General features: G+C 47.9%; 1 protein-coding gene across 1 annotated transcript in view; it reads right to left on the reverse strand.

The window, feature by feature from the left end:
• Positions 1–19,898, reverse strand: part of LOC142312085 (uncharacterized) — a 201,475-nt gene continuing 181,577 nt past the window's right edge. The window contains 2 exon segments of the mRNA XM_075350965.1: positions 1–2,867; positions 2,869–3,772. Coding sequence (XP_075207080.1) covers positions 2,808–2,867; positions 2,869–3,772 — 964 coding nt within the window. The 3' untranslated portion in view covers positions 1–2,807.

Below are 19,898 nucleotides of genomic sequence, written 5' to 3' on the forward strand. Positions count from 1 at the left end.
TCTATACAACAAAATTTATTTCTAGTTTTCTATAATCAAGGAATCAAGAACATTTTATGACTACATTTCCAATATTGTTAATCCACCTTCCCATTCTCACATCATAAAATAGGATATAGACTTTTTAAAGGGAACCTGTCAACAGATTTGGGGCCTATAAGCTGCGGCCACCACCAGTGGGCTCTTAGAATGCTATATATAACATACTGTATCTAAGAGCCCAGGCCGCTGTGTAGAACATAAAAAACAACACTTTATAATACTGACCTAGGAGGTCGCTCCGGTGCAGACTGGTCAAATGGGTGGCGCCGTTCTCTGCGATCGGCACCTCCTCTTTCGGCCATCTTTGTTCTCTTTCTTCTGAAGCCGGTGTGCATGACACGTCCTAGGTCATACACACTCGCCAGTACTGAGGTCCTGCGCAGGCGCACTACAATACTTTCATCTGCCCTGCTCAGGGCACCTGTAGTGCGCCTGCGCAGAACGTCATGCACGCCGGCTTCAGAAGAAAGAAGACCAAGATGGCCGAAAGAGGAGGCGCCTATTTGACCAGTCTGCATCGGCGTGACCTCTTAGGTGAGTTTTATTAAGTGTTTTTTATGTTCTACACTACGTCCTGGGCTCTTATATACAGCATGTTAGAATCCTGGTGGCCGTAGCTTTTAGGCCCCAAATCTGGTGACAGGTTCCTTTAACACACAAATTTACTACAGAAGATTGGATGACATATGGTTTAAAAAAAGCAATAACCATCTAGAGGTTTATCAAAATATTTATCTGATAATATTTCATTCCCTACAAATCATCATGTGTGCCAAGTACTGGAGGAGTTTGGATTTACTTGGCACTGTACATAATTTTGCTATTACCGAAATTAAATTTTAGTGATAAGAAATATCTACTTTAAATTAGATATGTAGCATGACAATGAAACTAAGGAGTACATGAAGCTGTACATGCAAAAGTTCATCTCCATCAATAAGGACAAAGATGTTTTGAATAGCGCTCTCTAGAGATTGGGCCACAAATCACTCCTGAAGAACAAGGCACCCAACCCACCAACTAAATGGTACACCCCCTTCGTATATCTGACAGCACTTTTCACGCTGTAAATATTGAGTCTTTGTATAAATTTGATGGATTTGTTAAAACGTTTAAAAATTAATGAAATGCTGATAATTGAACTTAGGTAACAATGAAAACACCTAATTAAAAGGACTAAAAACACTGATGCAGCAATCGTCTGACAACTTTTGGCCACGACTGTACAGCACAACAATTTGTGGCTATTGTAACTGAGTTGAGATAAGTGAATACATTTTCAAGGCCAAGGTCCAGTGATCAGGTCAGTATTCCATTGCCTCTGGATCTGAAACATGAAAATGGTTTCTTATTTGCCTGAATCTATGGGTCCTCTATTAATTAGCCAGCCTGGCTAAAAAAAAGAAAAAAAAAAAAAGGAAAAAGGAGGGTACAGTGGGCAAAGGAGATGATTCTGGTTTCTTTTGCCATTCCAATAAAACATATAAAAGATGACTGAAGAAAACATTTTGCAAATGTTAAAATCACATTTCTTAACTTAACAATATGGCCTGCATTGCGTCAAGGGTTAATGTATGATGGTGAAGAAACTTAAACGGTCGTGTGGAGCACCGGGGTGAAAAAAAATATATATTCTTAGATAAACGAATGGAATAACAAACCTTTATTATCCCTCTAACTGGCCACATTAAGGGATAATAATGGTTTATTATTCCATTCATTTATCTAAGAAAATATTTTTTCACCCCAGCGCTCCACAAATTAAATTAAATTTACTCTTATCCCTCCTGAGGGTTTAGCGGCAGGAGCAGCTTCGGGTTTCGTCCTAATTTTTGTGTAGTTGGCTGTAGGACCTGTGGTTACCCGGTAACCTGGGAGCCACATGCTAGGACCTGCGGTGAAACACTTTCGGTAGAGTCCGGTCACGCGATACTACCCGGAAGTACTGTGCGAGCGGCAGCAGCGGAGGCCAGCGGTGTCCGGATCCCTCCAGCAATATTATCTACACCAAACAAACCTGAACTGGGATGGTTATCCCACCAGGTATTTTTACAGCACGCTCCCTTTGTTTATTTCCTATAAGAGTTAATGTATGGGAATACACAGTATAGATACATTTTGGTCAGTTCTCATTGCATTGCTATAAAATAGGTGCAAGAAATGTTATAATTTTCCTTAAAATAAAATAAAAAATCTGTATCAGCTTGATGACCGTGAAATCTGGCAGGCAGTGATGGCTATGGAAAGCTGCTCAGAAAGTTGCTGCATGGTGGGTTTGCTTATTATCTTCCCAAGTTTCTCAAGGCTTCTGTAGGGATACAGGAGCGGTGGTTTCATTTTTAGCTTTCTTGCGAAGAGGTTCGGTTTTGTACCACTGTTTCCAGCTCAATTTTTTAACCATGGTATGGTCAAAGGTTAGTGGCCGTTTTCCACGAAGAAGCAGACTTAAGTTTAAAAGTTTTTAAGTTTTTGAAGCCAGTGGATTGATGTCATATATCCAAGCTCTGCTGAAACAAGTCTTCTCACCAACTAGTACATCTTTCGATGGCATATGACTGTAATGCAATGTTGTATTTTTTTCTTCTAGCATTTTTTTTTGTATTAAAGGAAAGGCGTTAAAAATTTAAGAGCACGAAAATGGTTTCTCACCTAGGGTTTCGGACTATTAGAAATATTTTTGAACTTTTTTTTTTTTTAAACCACATTCTGAACATGAAAATGGCTTCTTCATTTGAGGAGTTCTTTGATGCGTAATAAAAGTGGATTTACACTAAAATGTTTTCCAGGTTCAGAAGATTAAAATGACTTTGCCCTTTTGTGAATTCTCTGATGAGAAACAAAAGAAGAATTATTTTTAAAACATTTCCCACAATCTGAACATGAAAATGGCTTCTCCTTGGTGTGAGTTTTTTGATGATTGACAAGATATGATTTCCAACTGAAACTTTTTCCACATTCTGAACATGAAAAAGGCTTCACTGCTAAATGAATTTTCTGATGTGTAGTAAGATCTGATTTGTGGGCAAAACATTTCCCACAATCTGAACATGAAAAGGACTTCTCCTCTGTGTGATTTCTCTTATGTCTACTGAGACTCGATTTATTGGTAAAACATTTTCCGCATTCTGAACATGAAAAAGGCTTCACTCCTGTATGTCTTCTCTGATGTCGGACAAGATCTGCATTCTGGTTAAAACATTTCCCACATTCTGAACATGAAAAAGGCTTCACTCCTGTATGTGTTCTCTGATGTCGGACAAGATCTGCATTCTGGTTAAAACATTTCCCACATTCTGAACATGAAAAAGGCTTCACTTCTGTATGTCTTCTCTGATGTCGGACAAGACCTGCATTCTGGTTAAAACATTTCCCACATTCTGAACATGAAAATAACTTCTCCTTGGTGTGACTCTTCTTATGTTTATTGAGAGTCGATACAACGGTAAAACATTTTCCACATTCTGAACATGAATATGGCTTCACCCCTGTATGTCTTCTCTGATGTCGGACAAGCTCTACATTCTGCTTAAAACATTTCCCACATTCTGAACATAAAAATGGCTTCTCTCCTGTGTGACTTCTCTCATGTTTACCAAGATTTGATTTATCTGTAAAACATTTTCCGCATTCTGGACATGAAAATGGTTTCTCCCCTGTGTGTATTCTTTGGTGCCTAGCAAGATCTGAATGTTGGTTAAAACATTTACTACATTCTGAACATGGAAATGGCCTTTCTCCTGTGTGAATTCTCTCATGTTTCACAAGATTTGATTTAATTGTAAAACGTCTGTCACATTCTGAACATGAAAATGGTCTTTCTTCTTTGTAAACTTTTTGTTGTTCAATACTCCCTTGGTAATGATTATTTTGCTTACCAGTATGTAATGAATTAGTCGATAAAACTTGTTTAAAACGATCAGAAGACAAATCTTTGCAGTGAAGGGTTGAGGGTAAAGCTGGAATGATTACTTTCTTCTCATGCAAATCTTCTATAATACCACAATCATCTGTTATAGGTATTAAATATTCCACTGAGATTCTATCATAGTCACCTGCCAAGAAATAAAATATTGTGTTAATTCTAGGACCCAAAATTATAATTTGGTAAATAACACTTCTAAATAAAAATGTTAGTATGAATTGAAAAACATGTAGCAAAATTTCTATTAATACCTGACTTAAGGTCTCCAAGCACATTAAAGGAGAAAAAAAAAAAATCACCCGAACCCTGCAATTTGGGTGGGACAACATGTGCATCTAATTTGTATCAACAGAGTATGCTGAATTTCCAACGATTTTGTTGTCCTGTAATATAAGCCACCAGAGATATCTGGTAGAAGATTGATTCAGAACGGAGATGACCTGTATGGTTAAGGCTACTTTCACATATCAGTTTTTTGCCATCAGGCACGATCCGGTTTGTGCCTGATGTGACAGATGCATCGCAGAATGTGGCAAAACTGATGAGACTGATCCGTTAAAAAAACTGATCCCTTGTAGCAGTGGCCGTGGGTAACCCTGAGTGACGTCATCGCTGACAGCGTGACTCACTTCAGTTGCTCCGTGGAGCTCACAGTGAGCGGCGGTGCTCTATGGCCACTCTGGTCAGCTTCCGATGTAGCAGAGCTGAAAGCATCGTGGGACCTCGTGTGGATTACGCCGGACCTGGAGGGATATTTGGGGAATAATAAAGTGGTGAAAGAGGGTGTTTCTTTGTCTTTTATTTTAAATAAAGGATTTTTCGGTGTTTGTGTTTATATACTTTCACTACAGTTTAGTGAAGAGGGGGAGTCTCAGACTCTGCCATCACTAAGCTAGGAATTAGTGGCAGCTATGGGCTGTCATTAACTCCTTATTACTCCGATTGCCACCGCATCAGGGCAATCGGGATGAGCCAAGTAGAGTCCCGGGACTGTCACATCTAATGGATGCGGCATTTACAGGCGGCTGCTGGCTGATATTTTTAGGATGGGGGGGGGGGCTCTCCATAATGTGGGGCTCCCCATCCTGACAATACCAACCCTCAGCCGTGTGGCTTTACCTTGGCTGGTGTCAAAGTTGGGGGGGACCGCACACCGTTTTTTTTAATCTTTTTTTTACTGTAAGATATAGACCTGCCCACTGGCGGCTGTGATTGGTTGCAGTGAGACAGCTGTAACTCAGCGCTGGGGCTTGTCTGACTACAACCAATCATAGGCGCCGGTGGGCTGGGAAGCAGTAAAAATGGAGATGGAATAATGAGCGGCCGGCATTTTCAAAAGCAGGAGAAGCCGCCGGAGCAGTGTGACAGCTGTGCAGCCCCTTGCAGGTGATTGGAGAGTATGAGAGAGGGGGTGAGAGGGAGAGAGACAGAGCTTTTTTTTTTGACCAAAAGTACATGTCCACAACGTCGAAGTGTGCCGCCCCACTCGCAGCAGCCGAGCTGCTCGGTTCCGGATCTTCTGTGGGTGGCTCGAGGGTCTCCGACCCGTGGGTATCGCGGTCACTTCGATCAAAAAGGGGAATTGTAGTGGTGGATGTAGGACATATATGTACGGGCTGAGCCGTACTAAGTTCGTGACGCCACCCACGGTGTGTGGTGAGGTTGGACACCACCGCTGCAGTTACGGGGCACCCGGGGGAGATGTTATGCAGCAAGTTGTTAACCCCTCCGTGGGCAGGGATGGTGTCCCCGGGACCCGTTAGGGGTTCGGTGGTGCAGGGAGATGGGCGACCGCAGGGTGCTGGTGTACTCACTATTGAAGGAAACACACGAGTCTCTGGTAAACAAAGGTGATGGTGGTCGGCGCCCGCAGCCAGCTGCGTTCTGATCCACCACCCGGCTGGTGGTCCCTGTCTTTCTCCTGCAACTTTGTGAAATGGTGGACTGCCTGTGCTTGCAACTTCAGAAGTCCGCTCCCGGCTGGATGTGGCCTAAGGAGCCCTTGCCTGCAGACGCTGACCCGTGGGATCTCTGAGCCCTGGCGGTGGCCTTCTATCCCCCTCGGTGGGCTGTTGTCTTCTAATAGGGACTTTGGGTGGGACAGGACCTCTAGTCCTGGCCTCAATCGGTAAATTAACTGGTTCCAGTCGCTTCTGGTCCCGGCTTCAGGGTCCGAGTACCCCCCTGTGTGCTCCGGTTTCCGAGTCGTTTCCCCGGGTCGGTACTGGCGGGCCACTACCCTGTCCCGGTTCACCTCTGTTCCACCGAGCCGTCTTCCCGGCTCCTGCAGACGGAGACCACAGTCTGCCTCCTAGCCAATGGCACCAGGGCTCCTACCCTGGCGCCGTTCAATTTGGGGTATTCGCCTCTACTGGAGCTGCACACAGCTCCTGCCCACACTCCTCTCCAACTTGAACTCTAACAGAAAACTGACTACTTTGCCGCTCCCGGGCTGTCTAGACTCCTTGGTGGGCGTCTTCCAACCACCTGGTTCCGCCCCCTGGTGTGTCCATCTAGCCCTGAGGGGGGTGACTAGGGTTTTGAAGGTTGGCTGATGTCACCTGTGAGGGAACAGTGTAGTGTAGGGGCCTATTTGTGACTACCTGGCCCGGCCAGGGCGTCACACTGGCATGCTCAGAAACAAAAAACGGATCAGTCGCCTGAATCCGTCAATAGACGGATGACGATGGATCCGATGCCCATAGGTTTCCATTGTAAAAAAAAAAAAAAAAAAAAAAAAAAAAAGGACGGACGGCGCCCTCTGTTTTTTCGCCGGTCCCAAAAAAACGTTCCTTTGGACGTAGCTTCCGGCGGATGCACAGGCAATTTTTGCCGGTTCCGGCGCATACCAGATGAAACACGAGGCGATGTGGCACAATCCGGCGCCAAGACAAGTCTATTAGGAAAAAAAAAACGGATCAGACGCCGGATCTGTTTTATCCGCAATTCGCCGGATTGTGCCTGATGGCAAAAAACTGGTGTGTGAAAGAGGCCTTGGGGGGGCTTTACACGTTGCGACATCGCTACCGATATATCGTCGGGGTCACGTCGTTTGTGACGCACATCCGGCGCCGGTAGCGACATCGCAACGTGTAAATCCTAGGTGCGACGATGAACGAGCACAGAAGCGTACAATATTGCTGATCTGTGTAACGTCGTTCATTTCCATAATGTCGGTTCGACCGCAGGTACGATGTTGTTTGTCGTTCCTGCAGCTCCACACATCGCTGTGTGTAAACCCGCACGAGCGACAAACATCTCCTTACCTGCGTCCCGACGGCAATGCGGAAGGGAGAAGGTGGGCGAGATGTTATGTCCCGCTCATCTCCGCCCCTCCGCCTCTATTGGCCGGCCGATTAGTGACGTCGCTGTGACACCGAACGTACCTCCCCCTTGAAGGAGGGATTGTTCGGCAGTCACAGCGACGTCGCCGAGCAGGTATGTGCGTGTAAAGCTGCCATAAAGATAATGTTCGCTACGGCAGCAATCACCACATATCGCATGTGCAACGGGGGCGGGTGCTATCGTGCTGGACTTCGCTAGCAATTGCTAGCGATGTCGCAACGTGTAAAACCCGCCTTAGTTGAGGGAGGTAGCTGCTATCCAAATAAGCATTTGTCAAACAGCCATCTATGACGTGTGAGCTATAATCATAAAACAAATCACTATCCAACAGTGGATCTCAGCGCAAGGACTTAAAGGGAACCTGTCAGGTGCAATATGCACCCAGAACCACAAGCAGTTCTGGGTGCATATTTCTAATCCCTGCATCTAGTAGCATAGATAAAAGAGATATTTAGAAAAAGTATTTCTAAAAGATCTTTTTTTAAATGTTAATGAACACAGGGAATAGTCCCAAGGGCGTTAGTTCCTGCGCACATTCCACCATGGTAGCACGCCCACTTCCGGTCATGCGCACTAGTCCTCTCTGAAGCCGGGACGCGTACACCTGTCTTCATACTGCGCATGGCCAGAAGTACTGGGACTTCAGATCAGTGGTGACAGGGGACACAGGCAGGGATTAGAAATATGCACCCATAACTGCTCGTGGTTCTGGGTGCATATTGCACCTGACAGGTTCCCTTTAAGCATGTCAGGATGTTTGGCCACCATGCTTTTACAGATTTTCAACTCTTTGCTGAAGCCAGCATCTTCATTGTTTCATGTTTCAGTGTGCCTGTGATTACTATTCAAATTGTGAACAGAGAAGCATAAAGGGACTTCTGAGTCACGTGCCGTCCATCTCACTCTCTACTAGAGATGATCGATGTTCGAAGCGAACCGTTCGCCAATTTCAAATTCGAGTTGTCTTGGGCGATGTTCGAGTCGTTCGACGAACTCAAATGATTTGCTTAACGTTCGACCGTTCGAGTTACCGTTCGATAACGGTTCGATCACCGAAAGCGTAGCTAGTTACTAGCTGGCTTTTCACTGTAATACCGTCAGTTACTGTTACTAATGATATTATCAAAATTCAGCGTATAGTGTGCGGGGGGGACTGGGTTTAGATCAGTGCTGCTGAGTGCTGAAAGAATGGCGATCGCCATTTTTTTTCCTAATCGCGCGTACAGTGGGGCGGGCCAGGCTGTCAGCCAATCACAGATACACACACAGCAAAGTGGATTTTTGCCAGACAAGCAAGGGCATGTTTCATTGGCTGTGCATGTCACATGTCCTTCCCTATAAGACCCGGCCATTTTCCCCATCGCCGCCATTATCTCAGTGCTACGGGTGTGTATCAGTCACCACTCCAGCTGCTGCTGTGAGCGCTATAGAGTGCAATCAAGACATCGGTTTAGGGAGTAGGGACTAGTTTTAATTTCAGCCCTTTTCAGGGCTAGATGAGAGCAGCTCATAGCCATTTTTGCCAGGCAGGTCTGTGCCAGCGCTGTGCAAAGGTTTTTCATAGTGTCTGTCTAAATCAGCTCAGGCAATTCCTTGGGGCATAGTATCAGCGTGTGTGATAGTCAGTGACGTACCTCTGCTGTCAAGAAAGCTACACCACCTCTCCATTCTACACCACCTCTCCATTTCTGCTACGCAATTTTAACTGCAAAAAGTGCAGGCAATTCTTTGGGGGATAGTATCATTGTCTGGGATAGTCAGTGACGTACCTCTGCTGTCAAGAAAGTTACACCACCTCTCCATTCTACACCATCTCTCCATTTCTACTATCCAATTTTTAACTGCAACAAACAGTGTCCAATTTGTTCACAAACAAAATGAGTGGCAAAAGGCCAGATGCTGGTGGAAAGGGGGAACAGGCGTGTTGCAAAGGGAAAAAAAAAAGTTTGTGTCCGTGGGGTAGGTGGTAAAGCAACAGTAACATCTGCTGAAAAAAAGACCTTCTTCCAGCCAAAGTAAGATATCTACTACTTGCCGTGGACAATCTGATATGATCCCTTTGTTACGGAAATGACCATTGCTACCAGAAGTAGATGAGGCACAAAAACAGCAGATGCTTGAATGGATCTCAAGTGGTCCATCAAGTGGCCTCTCCTCCACCTCAACTTCAACATCCTAAAGACTCCAGTCCTCTAAGTTGTCACCCCAATCGCACTTGCTTTCTACCAGCTCTCAAGTCTCCACCCGCCCTGCAGAGTATGGGGTAACAGAGATGGTTGAGTCTGCAGAGCTGTTCAGTCACACTATAGCCTGGGAATCAGAGGTCTTCTCCAGGTCTTCTCTTCTTGCCTAGCTTGGTCCGTTTTGACATTGCAAAGGATCACCCAATTCATGTCATCTGTAAGATTTGTCGCCAATAAGTAGAGGCCAAAAACTCACTAGTTTGAGTACTTCGTCCATGAACCGTCACATGAATAAGAAGCATAAGTCGCAGTGGGAAGCTCACTGTGCTATAATGCGGCCTAGCGGAGCGGGACAACCACCGTCTGCCCCATCAAGTGCATCCGTGTGCTCTTCATCCTCTGTGACTGTGGGGACAGCAGTCACACATGCTTTTGGACGCAGATCTTCCACCTCTCTACCCGCAACAGGCAGTGTGATTGGCAGGTCGTCAGTTGTTTTGGAAGTGGAAACAGCTGCTGGTGTTGAGCTCTCTCAGACATCGAGAGCACCACCTTTGGATGAAGGCAACATTATGTCTCCGCCTGCACTTTCCTCACAGACCAGCAGTTTGCGAGGACACCCTACTCAACGCCGTCTCAGCACAGCAGCTAGCCCTTGGTCCCTCAGATGTGGACAAGTAAAAGACCATTTCCTCCTAGCCATGACAAAGCTAAGAGGTTGACGTTCAGCATCTGCAAGCTGTTCGTTACAGAAATGCTGCCTCTTCGTCTGTTGGACACAGGATATTCGAGACCTTATGTCCGTCGCAGTGCCCCAGTACCAGATGCCCAGTCACCACTACTTCTCCAAGAAAGGTGTGCCTGCGCTACACCAGCATGTCACACACAACATCACCGCTTCCTTGAGAAACTCTGTCTGTGACAGGGTGCATTTCACCACAGATACTTGGACCAGTAAGCATGGACAGGGGCGTTACATGTCGCTGACTGGGCACTGGATAACTATGGTGAGAGATGGAGAAGGGTCTGCTGTACAAGTCTTGCCGTCTCCACGAGTTGTGAGTCAATCCTCTGTATGTAGAAGTTCCTCAACTGCTTCTGCCTCTTCCACCACGTCTGGGTCCTCTATCTCCGCCCAAAGCCTGTCTGGTTAGGCCACCCGCATTGTAACTGCGCACAAGGAATCCCACACACCTCCTTACTATGCTGGCAGCAGAGTTCAACGGCATCAGGCGGTCTTTACGTTGAAATGTCTAGGAAATGTGACCAGTTGTGGTCAGCTCTGGAGACCGAGTTTCATCAATGGTTGTCTCCACTCAACCTGCAGCCAGGGAAGGCCGTGTGCGACAATGCTGCAAACCTGGGTGCGGCCCTTCTCCGGGGCAATGTGACACGCGTGACTTGTATGGCTCACGTGTTGAACCTTGTTGTCCCGCAATTTTTAACCCACTATCCCGACCTACATGGGCTTCTGCAGAGGGAACGGTCACTATGTGCTCACTTCTGCCGTTCACACGCCGCAGCTGAATGACTTGCATCGCTCCAGAAGTCTTTCGGCCTGCGGATTCACCGCCTGAAATGTGATGTGCCGACATGCTGGAATTCGACTCTCCACATGTTGCAGCGACTGTGGCAGCACCGCTGAGCCCTGGTGCAATACGTTATGACGTATAGCCTGGGCCAACGAGATCCAGAGGTGGGGCAGATCACGCTGCTGGAGTGGTCTCAGATCAAGGACCTATGCACCCTTCTGCACAGTTTCGACATGGCGACGAAGATGTTTAGCGCTGACAATGCCATTATCAGCATGACAGCTTTCCAGTCATTTACATTCTGTAGCACACTCTAAACAGTATTTGGAGTCAGGTAGTGGGACAAGACGAAGGGGAGGAAGTACAGGAGGATTCATATGTGGAAGGGATACAAAGATTTACAAGGTCCATACGGTCAGCAGAACCAAGGTGGCAAGCATGGGACAGTGGGGGAGAGGAATTAACAAGGGCGCATGGTAGCAGCCAAACTGTTGAGGAAGATGCAGGAAGTAGAAGGACTACTGCCGAAGCGCTGCGCAAAAAGAAGTGACATGTCACTTCTTCCGTGCGCTTTGCCAGCAGCTCCTGCTCTGTCTATGGCAGGAGCTGCAGGCAGAGCGCACGTTCTCGCCGGCACCATGCGCTTCAGAACGGAGCTTTTCAGCTGCGCTCTGAAGCGCACCTTTTACGGTGCTGGGCTAGTACGCAACGTGCGCACATACCCTTAAGGAGTGTGCACTTTTTCAGCCCTTTCCTCCAAGAGCCATAACTTTTTAACTTTAACATAGACATAGGAGGGTTTATTTTTTGCAGGATGAATTGTAGTTTTCAAAGACATCATTCATTTTAGCATACAATTTACTGGAAAACAAGAAAAACATTCCAAGTGTGGAAAAATATATGGGAAATTAATTTGCGTCAGGGTTTTTTTTTGTTTTGGTTTTTTACACTGAGCTGACGTTTTATTGATACAATTTTCGTTAGATACGATAAGTTTTGATCTCTCTTAAATCACATATTTTGGCACGGAAGCTACGGAAGAAAACAAAAACAAAAAAAAACATCTAAACACGCAACCCTTTTGTTGTCCAGGAGTCGCTGACGGTGTTCTTGGCCAAGGCAAATATTCATGTATAAGGGGAGGTCGGGAGAAGTTCTGTGAACAACTATTCTGCTGACACCTATCATTTGTGTATCTTATATTGGTTATACAATACCAGTTTTTTTTTTTTTTTCAAATATTAGACTACTCACTGCATTTAGTGTTTCCCACTCACCTGTGTGGTTATCTGCAGGAATCTCCTCTTTGGTCCGCTCATTACCAATCACATATGTCTCTGTAGTATTAATATGGGTCAGATCTTCATCCTAAAACAAATATTGTAAAAGTCACAGACAGATGGAGAAGTCACATCCGTGAATATGTATAAAACTTATAATACTGGTGGATAAAACAAGCCTGAACACAAGACCGTCACAGCCGTCTACACATCATAGGGAGATTTCATGACACCTTCTCTCCATCTACCTGATCATCCTGAGGAACATTGGGATCTTCTTGTTTACAGTCCTGTGGATGAAGAGGACGGGGACATCTCTCTGGTGTTGTCCTCTCACTGGATGGAACTGGAGGAAACACATACAGAGAGTGAATTCATTCTTTACATACAGATAATTATAGGCCATGAGTATTTAGTCCTGTCTATTACCTGGTGATGTGAGGGGCTGGGGATCCTCCATCATGACGTCATGGTATTGATCTTTGTGTCCTTTTAAATACTCCCACTCATCCATGGAGAAATAGATGGCGACATCCTGACACCTTACAGAAACCTGGCACATACAATGATACCGTTATCCCCCTGATCCCTTTATAGCATTACTGTATAATGTCCCAGCATTCCCAGCAGTGTCACCTCTTCAGTCAGCAGCTCAATCATCTTGTAGGTGAGTTCTAGGATCTTCTGGTCATTGATGTCTTCATGTATCAAGGGGTGAAGTGGAGGCTCCATGATTGGGTTCAGGGGTCTTCCCCATCCCTCATACACAGGAGCCTGACAGCGCTTCACTAGTGTGTAATCCTGGTTATGGAAGACACAGTAATAAATCTCATTACAGACATTCACCTCTCCAGTTCTGTCCATCTGTTATTCCCATAGATAAGAATGAAGTAATATGACGTCATCAGAATCTCTCACCTCTCCAGTAAGCCGGAAGAGGATCTCTAGGGTGAGGTGTAATATCCTCTCCGCCATCTTGTCCCTGTTTCTATCCATGCTTGATGGGTCAATCAGGAAAATACTCATTTAGAAGATCACCACTCAGAGTATCCGATATTGTAGGGACCTGAATGGGAAGAAGATGAACCAATATAACATCATAAAGATCCCATGGCAGATTGTAATGAATAGTTAGACAACCCTGGCACAACAACCTCACTAAAAAGCTTCGGAAAGTGTCCAGGGGTGCTAGAAGAGGATACATTCACAGGAAGACTTCACCAGATTCAAATACGAAATTTTCACATTCAAGTCGGCCCTCACTTCTGCTAAACAGGACTACTTCACAATCCTCATAGCTTCTTTATCCCATAACTCCATCATCATATTCAACATTTAAATCCCTCCTCCAACCACCATTGCCTCCTTCCACCTCCCTTATCTCTGCAGAAGACTTTGCCACACATTTCAAAAGCAAAATTGACCAAATCAGGCAAGTCTTTACTAAAGGGTGCTTTACACGCTGCGACATCGCTAGCGATAGCACCCGCCCCCGTCGTTGGTGCGACATTTGGTGATCGCTGCCGTAGTGAACATTATCGCTACGGCAGCATCACGCACATACCTTATTAGCGACGTCACTGTGACCGCCGAACAATCCCTCCTTCAAGGGGGAGGTGCGTTCGGCATCATAGCGACGTCACAGTGGCGTCACTAAGCGGCCGCCCAATAGCAGAGGAGGGGCGGAGATGAGCGGCCGGAACATGCTGCCCACCTCCTTCCTTCCTCATTGCCGGTGGACGCAGGTAAGGAGATATTCGTCATTCTTGCGGTGTCACACATAGCGATGTGTGCTGCCGCAGGAACGACGAACATCATCGTACCTGCAGCAGCAACGATATTTGGGAAAGGAGCAACGTGTCAACGAGCAACGATTTTTCACGTTTTTGCGCTCGTTGATCGTCGCTCTTTGGTGTCACACGCTGCGATGTCGCTAACGGCGCCGGATGTGCGTCACTAACGACGTGACCCCGACGATATATCGTTAGCGATGTCGCAGCGTGTAAAGAACCCTTAAGGCACCACCACAAATCTTCAATTTAACAGATTATTGCCCTTACCTCATAACCTTCCTCCCCACCATCACTGAAGGAAAGTTTACTCAGCTTCTCTAAATATCACACCTTAACACGTGTAACATAATAAAGATTCCGAGCAATAATACAATTACTGGAAATAATCAAGGGAAACGTAAGAGTAGATGTAATGTGTAGATGTTTATTACCACTAATAAGGAATGATCCATGTGTGGTTACTAAAAATTGTTTCCAAGTGAAAAATGCTTCCATAAGGATCAAAGCATTACTAATTTGTTGTTTGTTTGTTTTTTAGGTTACTGGAAGAGAAATCTGATGTTGCAGTATGGATTTCTTGTTTTGTGAGTGGTTTCTAAGGGAATTCTCATCCCAAAATTTGTGTTAAAAAACTGGTACTGTACATGCAATCATAGCGTCATTATGATGTACTGATAAAGGCAGAGCTTCCTCACATTGGAGGCTTCACCAAGGCAGACTTTTTAAAGATACTTCCCTGACAGATTTACTACCAGTCAGACAGATCAAGTGTGTGTGTGTGTGTGTGTGTGTGTGTGTGTGTGTGTGTGTGTGTGTGTGTGTGTGTGTGTGTGTGTGTGTGTGTGTGGTTTGACCAGAGGTTTGCATCAAATTCTCCTCAACTCTTTTTGATCAGTAAGTGAGAGTTATGGGTTTCTGTGAATGATCCTGTGTGTACATTGGCCTTCACAATCACAGTATCCATGCTGTACACAAATACACAACACCTCTGTCTTCCCTAGAGAAACAGGCCAGCTCACATGAAGGAGACAATGAATATCAGTCATTTCTGACACTACTGAGGTAAAATGAAACTTGATCTTTGATTGGTAATTGTGGTGAAAAGAAATCCGAGCTCTGATTGGTTACTGTGGGCAATAAAGGCAGTTGTACTTTATGAACCTTCTGTAGAATGCTCTGTAGAAAGATCGATTTTGTGCAAGCCTTGATAGGTCCACTAGGATCTTTTCCGACGTTATCTTGATAGTATCAAGTTATTAGGTTGTCGGTCTTTTTCTTCACCTTGTTCCTTCTATTTTTCCAACCATGATGTCCTTCTCCAATAATTGCTCTCTTCGTATGATGTGTCCAATCAGGCAAGTCATAGCTTGGTGATCCTTGTGACATGTCTGGCTTGATTTGTTCCAAAACTGATTTGGTTTGTTCTTCTTGCCATCAATAACATCCTTCTCGAGCACCACATTTTGATTTTTCTTCTGTCTCGTTCCTTTATCATCAAGTTTCACATCCTTGTGTGATTACAGAAAAGACCAGATCTACTGAGCACAATCCATACAGTGGAACCTTGATTAACAAGAACAATCCGTTCTGGGACTTTGCTTGTTAACCAAGTTACTCGTCCAGCAAAGCAAGATTTCCCATAGAAAATCATTGCAATGCAGACAATTCGTTCCACAACTTCTTAAATGTCCCATCCTAGTCTCCTATTGTGCCATTCCACACACGTACAAAACACACAAACACACACAAAACACACACATATTATGCTCACCTTACCTTCCGTTCCATCGCCGGCCTCCTGAATCTTGCAGTTCGCCAGTACAGGATGTGTATCGGGTAACCATCGCGACGAGGGAGGAACGTCCGCTGCCAGAGCGCTGATGTCAAAGGCAGGAGCCGCTTGCCTCTGATTGGTCGGCGCGCTGCCTTTGAGTAGCGGCTGACAGCGGAAGTTCATCCATCCAATGGTTACCGATACACATCCTGTAGCGGCGAACTACAAGAACCATGAGGTCGGCGATGGAACAGAAGGTAAGGTGAGCATAATATGTGTGTGTGCGTGTTTGTGCATTCTTGTCTGTTTGTGCGGACTGCAAGAGCGGGTTAGAGCGCGGTGGATGTACGGAACCAGAAGTGTGTGCGGTGAGTATTTTGCTCGTACGGCAAAGCATTGCTTGTAAACTGAGTTACAAATTTACAGAAAGCTTTGCTCGTTAAGCGAGGTTCCACTATAATATATATAATGGATCGTGGAAGAATTAAACATACACCTTATATCCAGATATCTTGTCTTAGTCAAAGTTATAGCCCAGAACTGAAGGATTTAAAGGGGTTGTCCAGTACGTAATAATGATAATAATGATGGCCATTACATATGATAGACAATGATATAAAATCAGTGTGGTTGAGAGACACAACACTCTCACCAATCAGCTGTTACCAGTGGAGTGTAAGAAGAAAGCTCCAAAAGCCTGCTGCTGTGACCGCTGGTCCTGGACTTGTGAGTGCAAGAATTAAAGAGAATCTGTCAGGTCCAATATGCACCCAGAACCACGAACAGTTCTGGTGCATATTGCTAATTCCTGCCTAACCGTACCTGTATACACTAGCATAGATAAAGAGATCTTTAGAAAAAGTATTTCTAAAGATCTTATATCGAATGCTAATGAGAGCGGGCACTAGTGCCTAGGGCGTTAGTTCCCTGGCCAGTTGCCCCCATTAGCATGTTAGTACACCCCTGTGGGCATACTAACATGCTAATGAATGTGCAGTGTCACAGGATGATCTCACTCACCTCTCCGCCGCCATCGCGTCCTATGCTGGATTTCGGCTCAGTGCGCATGACCCTGGAGTTTGGGTCATGCGCACTACTTCAGCTTGAAGCAAGGACGCATACACCGGCTTCATAGTTCGCATGACCCAAACTCCGGGGACATGCGCACTGAGCCGAAATCCAGCATCGGACGCGATGGCGGCGGAGAGGTGAGTGAGATCATCCTCTGACGCTCCACATTCATTAGCATGTTAGCACACCCACAGGGGCGTACTAACATGCTAATGGAGCTGACTAGCCGGGGAACTAATGCCCAGGGGACTAGTGCCCTTGCTCATTGGCATACGATAAAAGATCTTTAGAAATACTTTTTCTAAAGATCTCTTTATCTATGCTACTGGATACAAGGACAGTTATGCAGGGATTAGCAATATGCACCCAGAACTGCTCGTGGCTTTGGGTGCATACTGCACCTGACAGGTTCCCTTTAAAGACCGTTACAGAAAAATCCTAGCGGATCTGGGTGTAGAAAATCTGGAGCAGATGAGGTAAAAACTATCCATCAGCTACGCGTTCCAGAGCTGGTCCAACTCCTTCATCAGGACTAGAATACCAGGATGTCGCCTATGACATTAATATAGGTGAGAGATGTCCGGGTCAATCAGATACAGGTGAAATGCAATGAGTAAATATAATCCTCATATATTACAGGATAGATTCATTAAATAGGAAATGTTACCACAGCAATAACAATAAATCAACATTGTCTACCCTTTACCATGTCGCCTTGTATTCTCAATGCATTCTCTAAACCATCTGGTAGTAAAGTGACTAGTTAGCTTTTACAGCATATCCTCCAGATTTTCTACATCCTCGGCACTGCTATATTTTTCCTGTAATACGACAGTGGAGTAGAGGAGCACAGCAATAGGAAGTGCTGAGTATTGGGGGAGTCGAGCGTCGCACCCCTACTAATGTGGTACTGTGTCCATCGTAAGGATAAGCCATCAACATAAAAGTACTGGACCAACCCTTATATTGTACCTGTGCCCAGTAATGGGGAATCTCCACATACCTCCTCCTGCAGAGCCGCACACTAGATATATGGTAGATGCTAGAGTGTACAGGCTCCTTCCCAGCATGACGTCACTACCGTCACGTGTTAGGGGCGTGGTCAGGGGCGGTCTAATGTCACAATGCACGAGGAGACGCCACTTCCTCCTGCTTCTCGGCATGTGTGGACGCTGCTTCTGCTGCAGCCTCTACCTCAGGACTCCGCGCTATGGATGACTCTTTCCTGCACAGACCAAGGTCAGTGTCTTCATAGTTAAAAACGGGAGTTCTTTATTACTGTGTGTGGAAGCTTCATGCTGTGCCTGGTCTGGATTTTTTTTTTGGGGCGCTCAATGCTGCTGTGGACCATCTGTGCTGGGCCAGTGCTGCTGGGGGTCAGTGGGGGGCTCTGTCCTCTGGTGGGGTCCGGTGCTGGGATGGTGGGGGGCTCTGTCCTCTGCTGGGATGGTGGGGTCCGGTGCTGGGCCAATGGGGGGCTCTGTCCTCTGCTGGGGATGGTGGGGGTCCGGTGCTGGGGCCAGTGGGGGGGGCTCTGTCCTCTGCTGGGGATGGTGGGGGTCCGGTGCTGGGGCCAGTGGGGGGCTCTGTCCTCTGCTGGGGATGGTGGGGGTCCGGTGCTGGGGCCAGTCCGGGCTGTGGGGTCGGTGGGGGCCCTGTCCTCTGCTGGGGATGGTGGGGGTCCGCTGCTGGGGTCGGTGGGGGCCCTGTCCTCTGCTGGGGATGGTGGGGGGTCCGCTGCTGGGGTCGGTGGGGGGCCCTGTCCTCTGCTGGGGATGGTGGGGTCTGCTGGGGTCGGTGGGGGCCCGTCCTGCTGGGTCGGTGGGGGGCCCTGTCCTCTGCTGGGGATGGTGGGGGTCCGCTGCTGGGGTCGGTGGGGGGCCTGCCTGTCCTCTGCTGGGGATGGTGGGGGTCCGCTGCTGGGGTCGGTGGGGGGCCCTGTCCTCTGCTGGGGTCGGTGGGGGGCCCTGTCCTCTGCTGGGGTCGGTGGGGGGCCCTGTCCTCTGCTGGGGATGGTGGGGGTCGCTGCTGGGTCGGTGCGGGGGCCGCTGTCTGGGATGGTGGGGGTCGCTGCTGGGGTCGGTGGGGGCCCTGTCCGCTGCTGGGGATGCTGGGGGTCGCTGCTGGGTCGGTGGGGGGCCCTGTCCGCTGGGCTGGTGGGGGTCGGGCTGGTCGGTGGGAGCCCTGTCGCTGCTGGGAGGTGGGGGTCGGGTGCTGGGGTCGGTGGGGGCCTGTCCGCTGCTGGGGATGGTGGGGGGTCGGCTGCTGGGGTCGGTGGGGAGCCCCTGTCCTCTGCTGGGGATGTGGTCGGTGGGGCCCTGTCTGCCTCTGCTGGGGTCGGTGGGGGGCCCTGTCCTCTGCTGGGGACTGGTGGGGGGTCCGCTGCTGGGGTCGGTGGGGGGCCCTGTCCTCTGCTGGGGTCGGTGGGGGGCCCTGTCCTCTGCTGGGGGCGTCGGTGGTGGCGCCTGTCCTCTGCTGGGGATGGTGGGGGTCCGCTGCGTGGGGTCGGTGGGGGGCGGCCCTGTCCTGCTGGGGATGGTGGGGTTCGCTGCTGGGTCGGTGGGGGCCCTGTCCTCTGCTGGATGGTGGGGGTCCGCTGCTGGGGTCGGTGGGGGGCCCTGCCGCTGCTGGGATGGGGGTCGGTGCTGGGGTCTGGTGGGGAGTCCTTGTCCGCTGCTGGGGATGGTGGGGGTCGGGTGCTGGGGTCGGTGGGGGGGCCCTGTCCGCTGCTGGGGATGGTGGGGGGCGTCCGGCGTGTCTGGGGTCGGTGGGGGGGCCCTGTCCGCTGCTGGGGATGGTGGGGGTCGGCTGCTGGGGTCGGTGGGGGGCCCTGTCCGCTGCTGGGGATGCGTGGGGGTCGGGCTGCTGAGGGTCGGTGGGGGGCCCTGTCCGCTGCTGGGGATGGGTGGGGGGTCGGGTGCTGGGGTCGTGTGGCGGGGCCCTGTCCGCTGCTGGG

The sequence above is a fragment of the Anomaloglossus baeobatrachus genome, chromosome 5, assembly GCF_048569485.1.
Source record: "Anomaloglossus baeobatrachus isolate aAnoBae1 chromosome 5, aAnoBae1.hap1, whole genome shotgun sequence".
NCBI lineage: Eukaryota > Metazoa > Chordata > Amphibia > Anura > Aromobatidae > Anomaloglossus > Anomaloglossus baeobatrachus.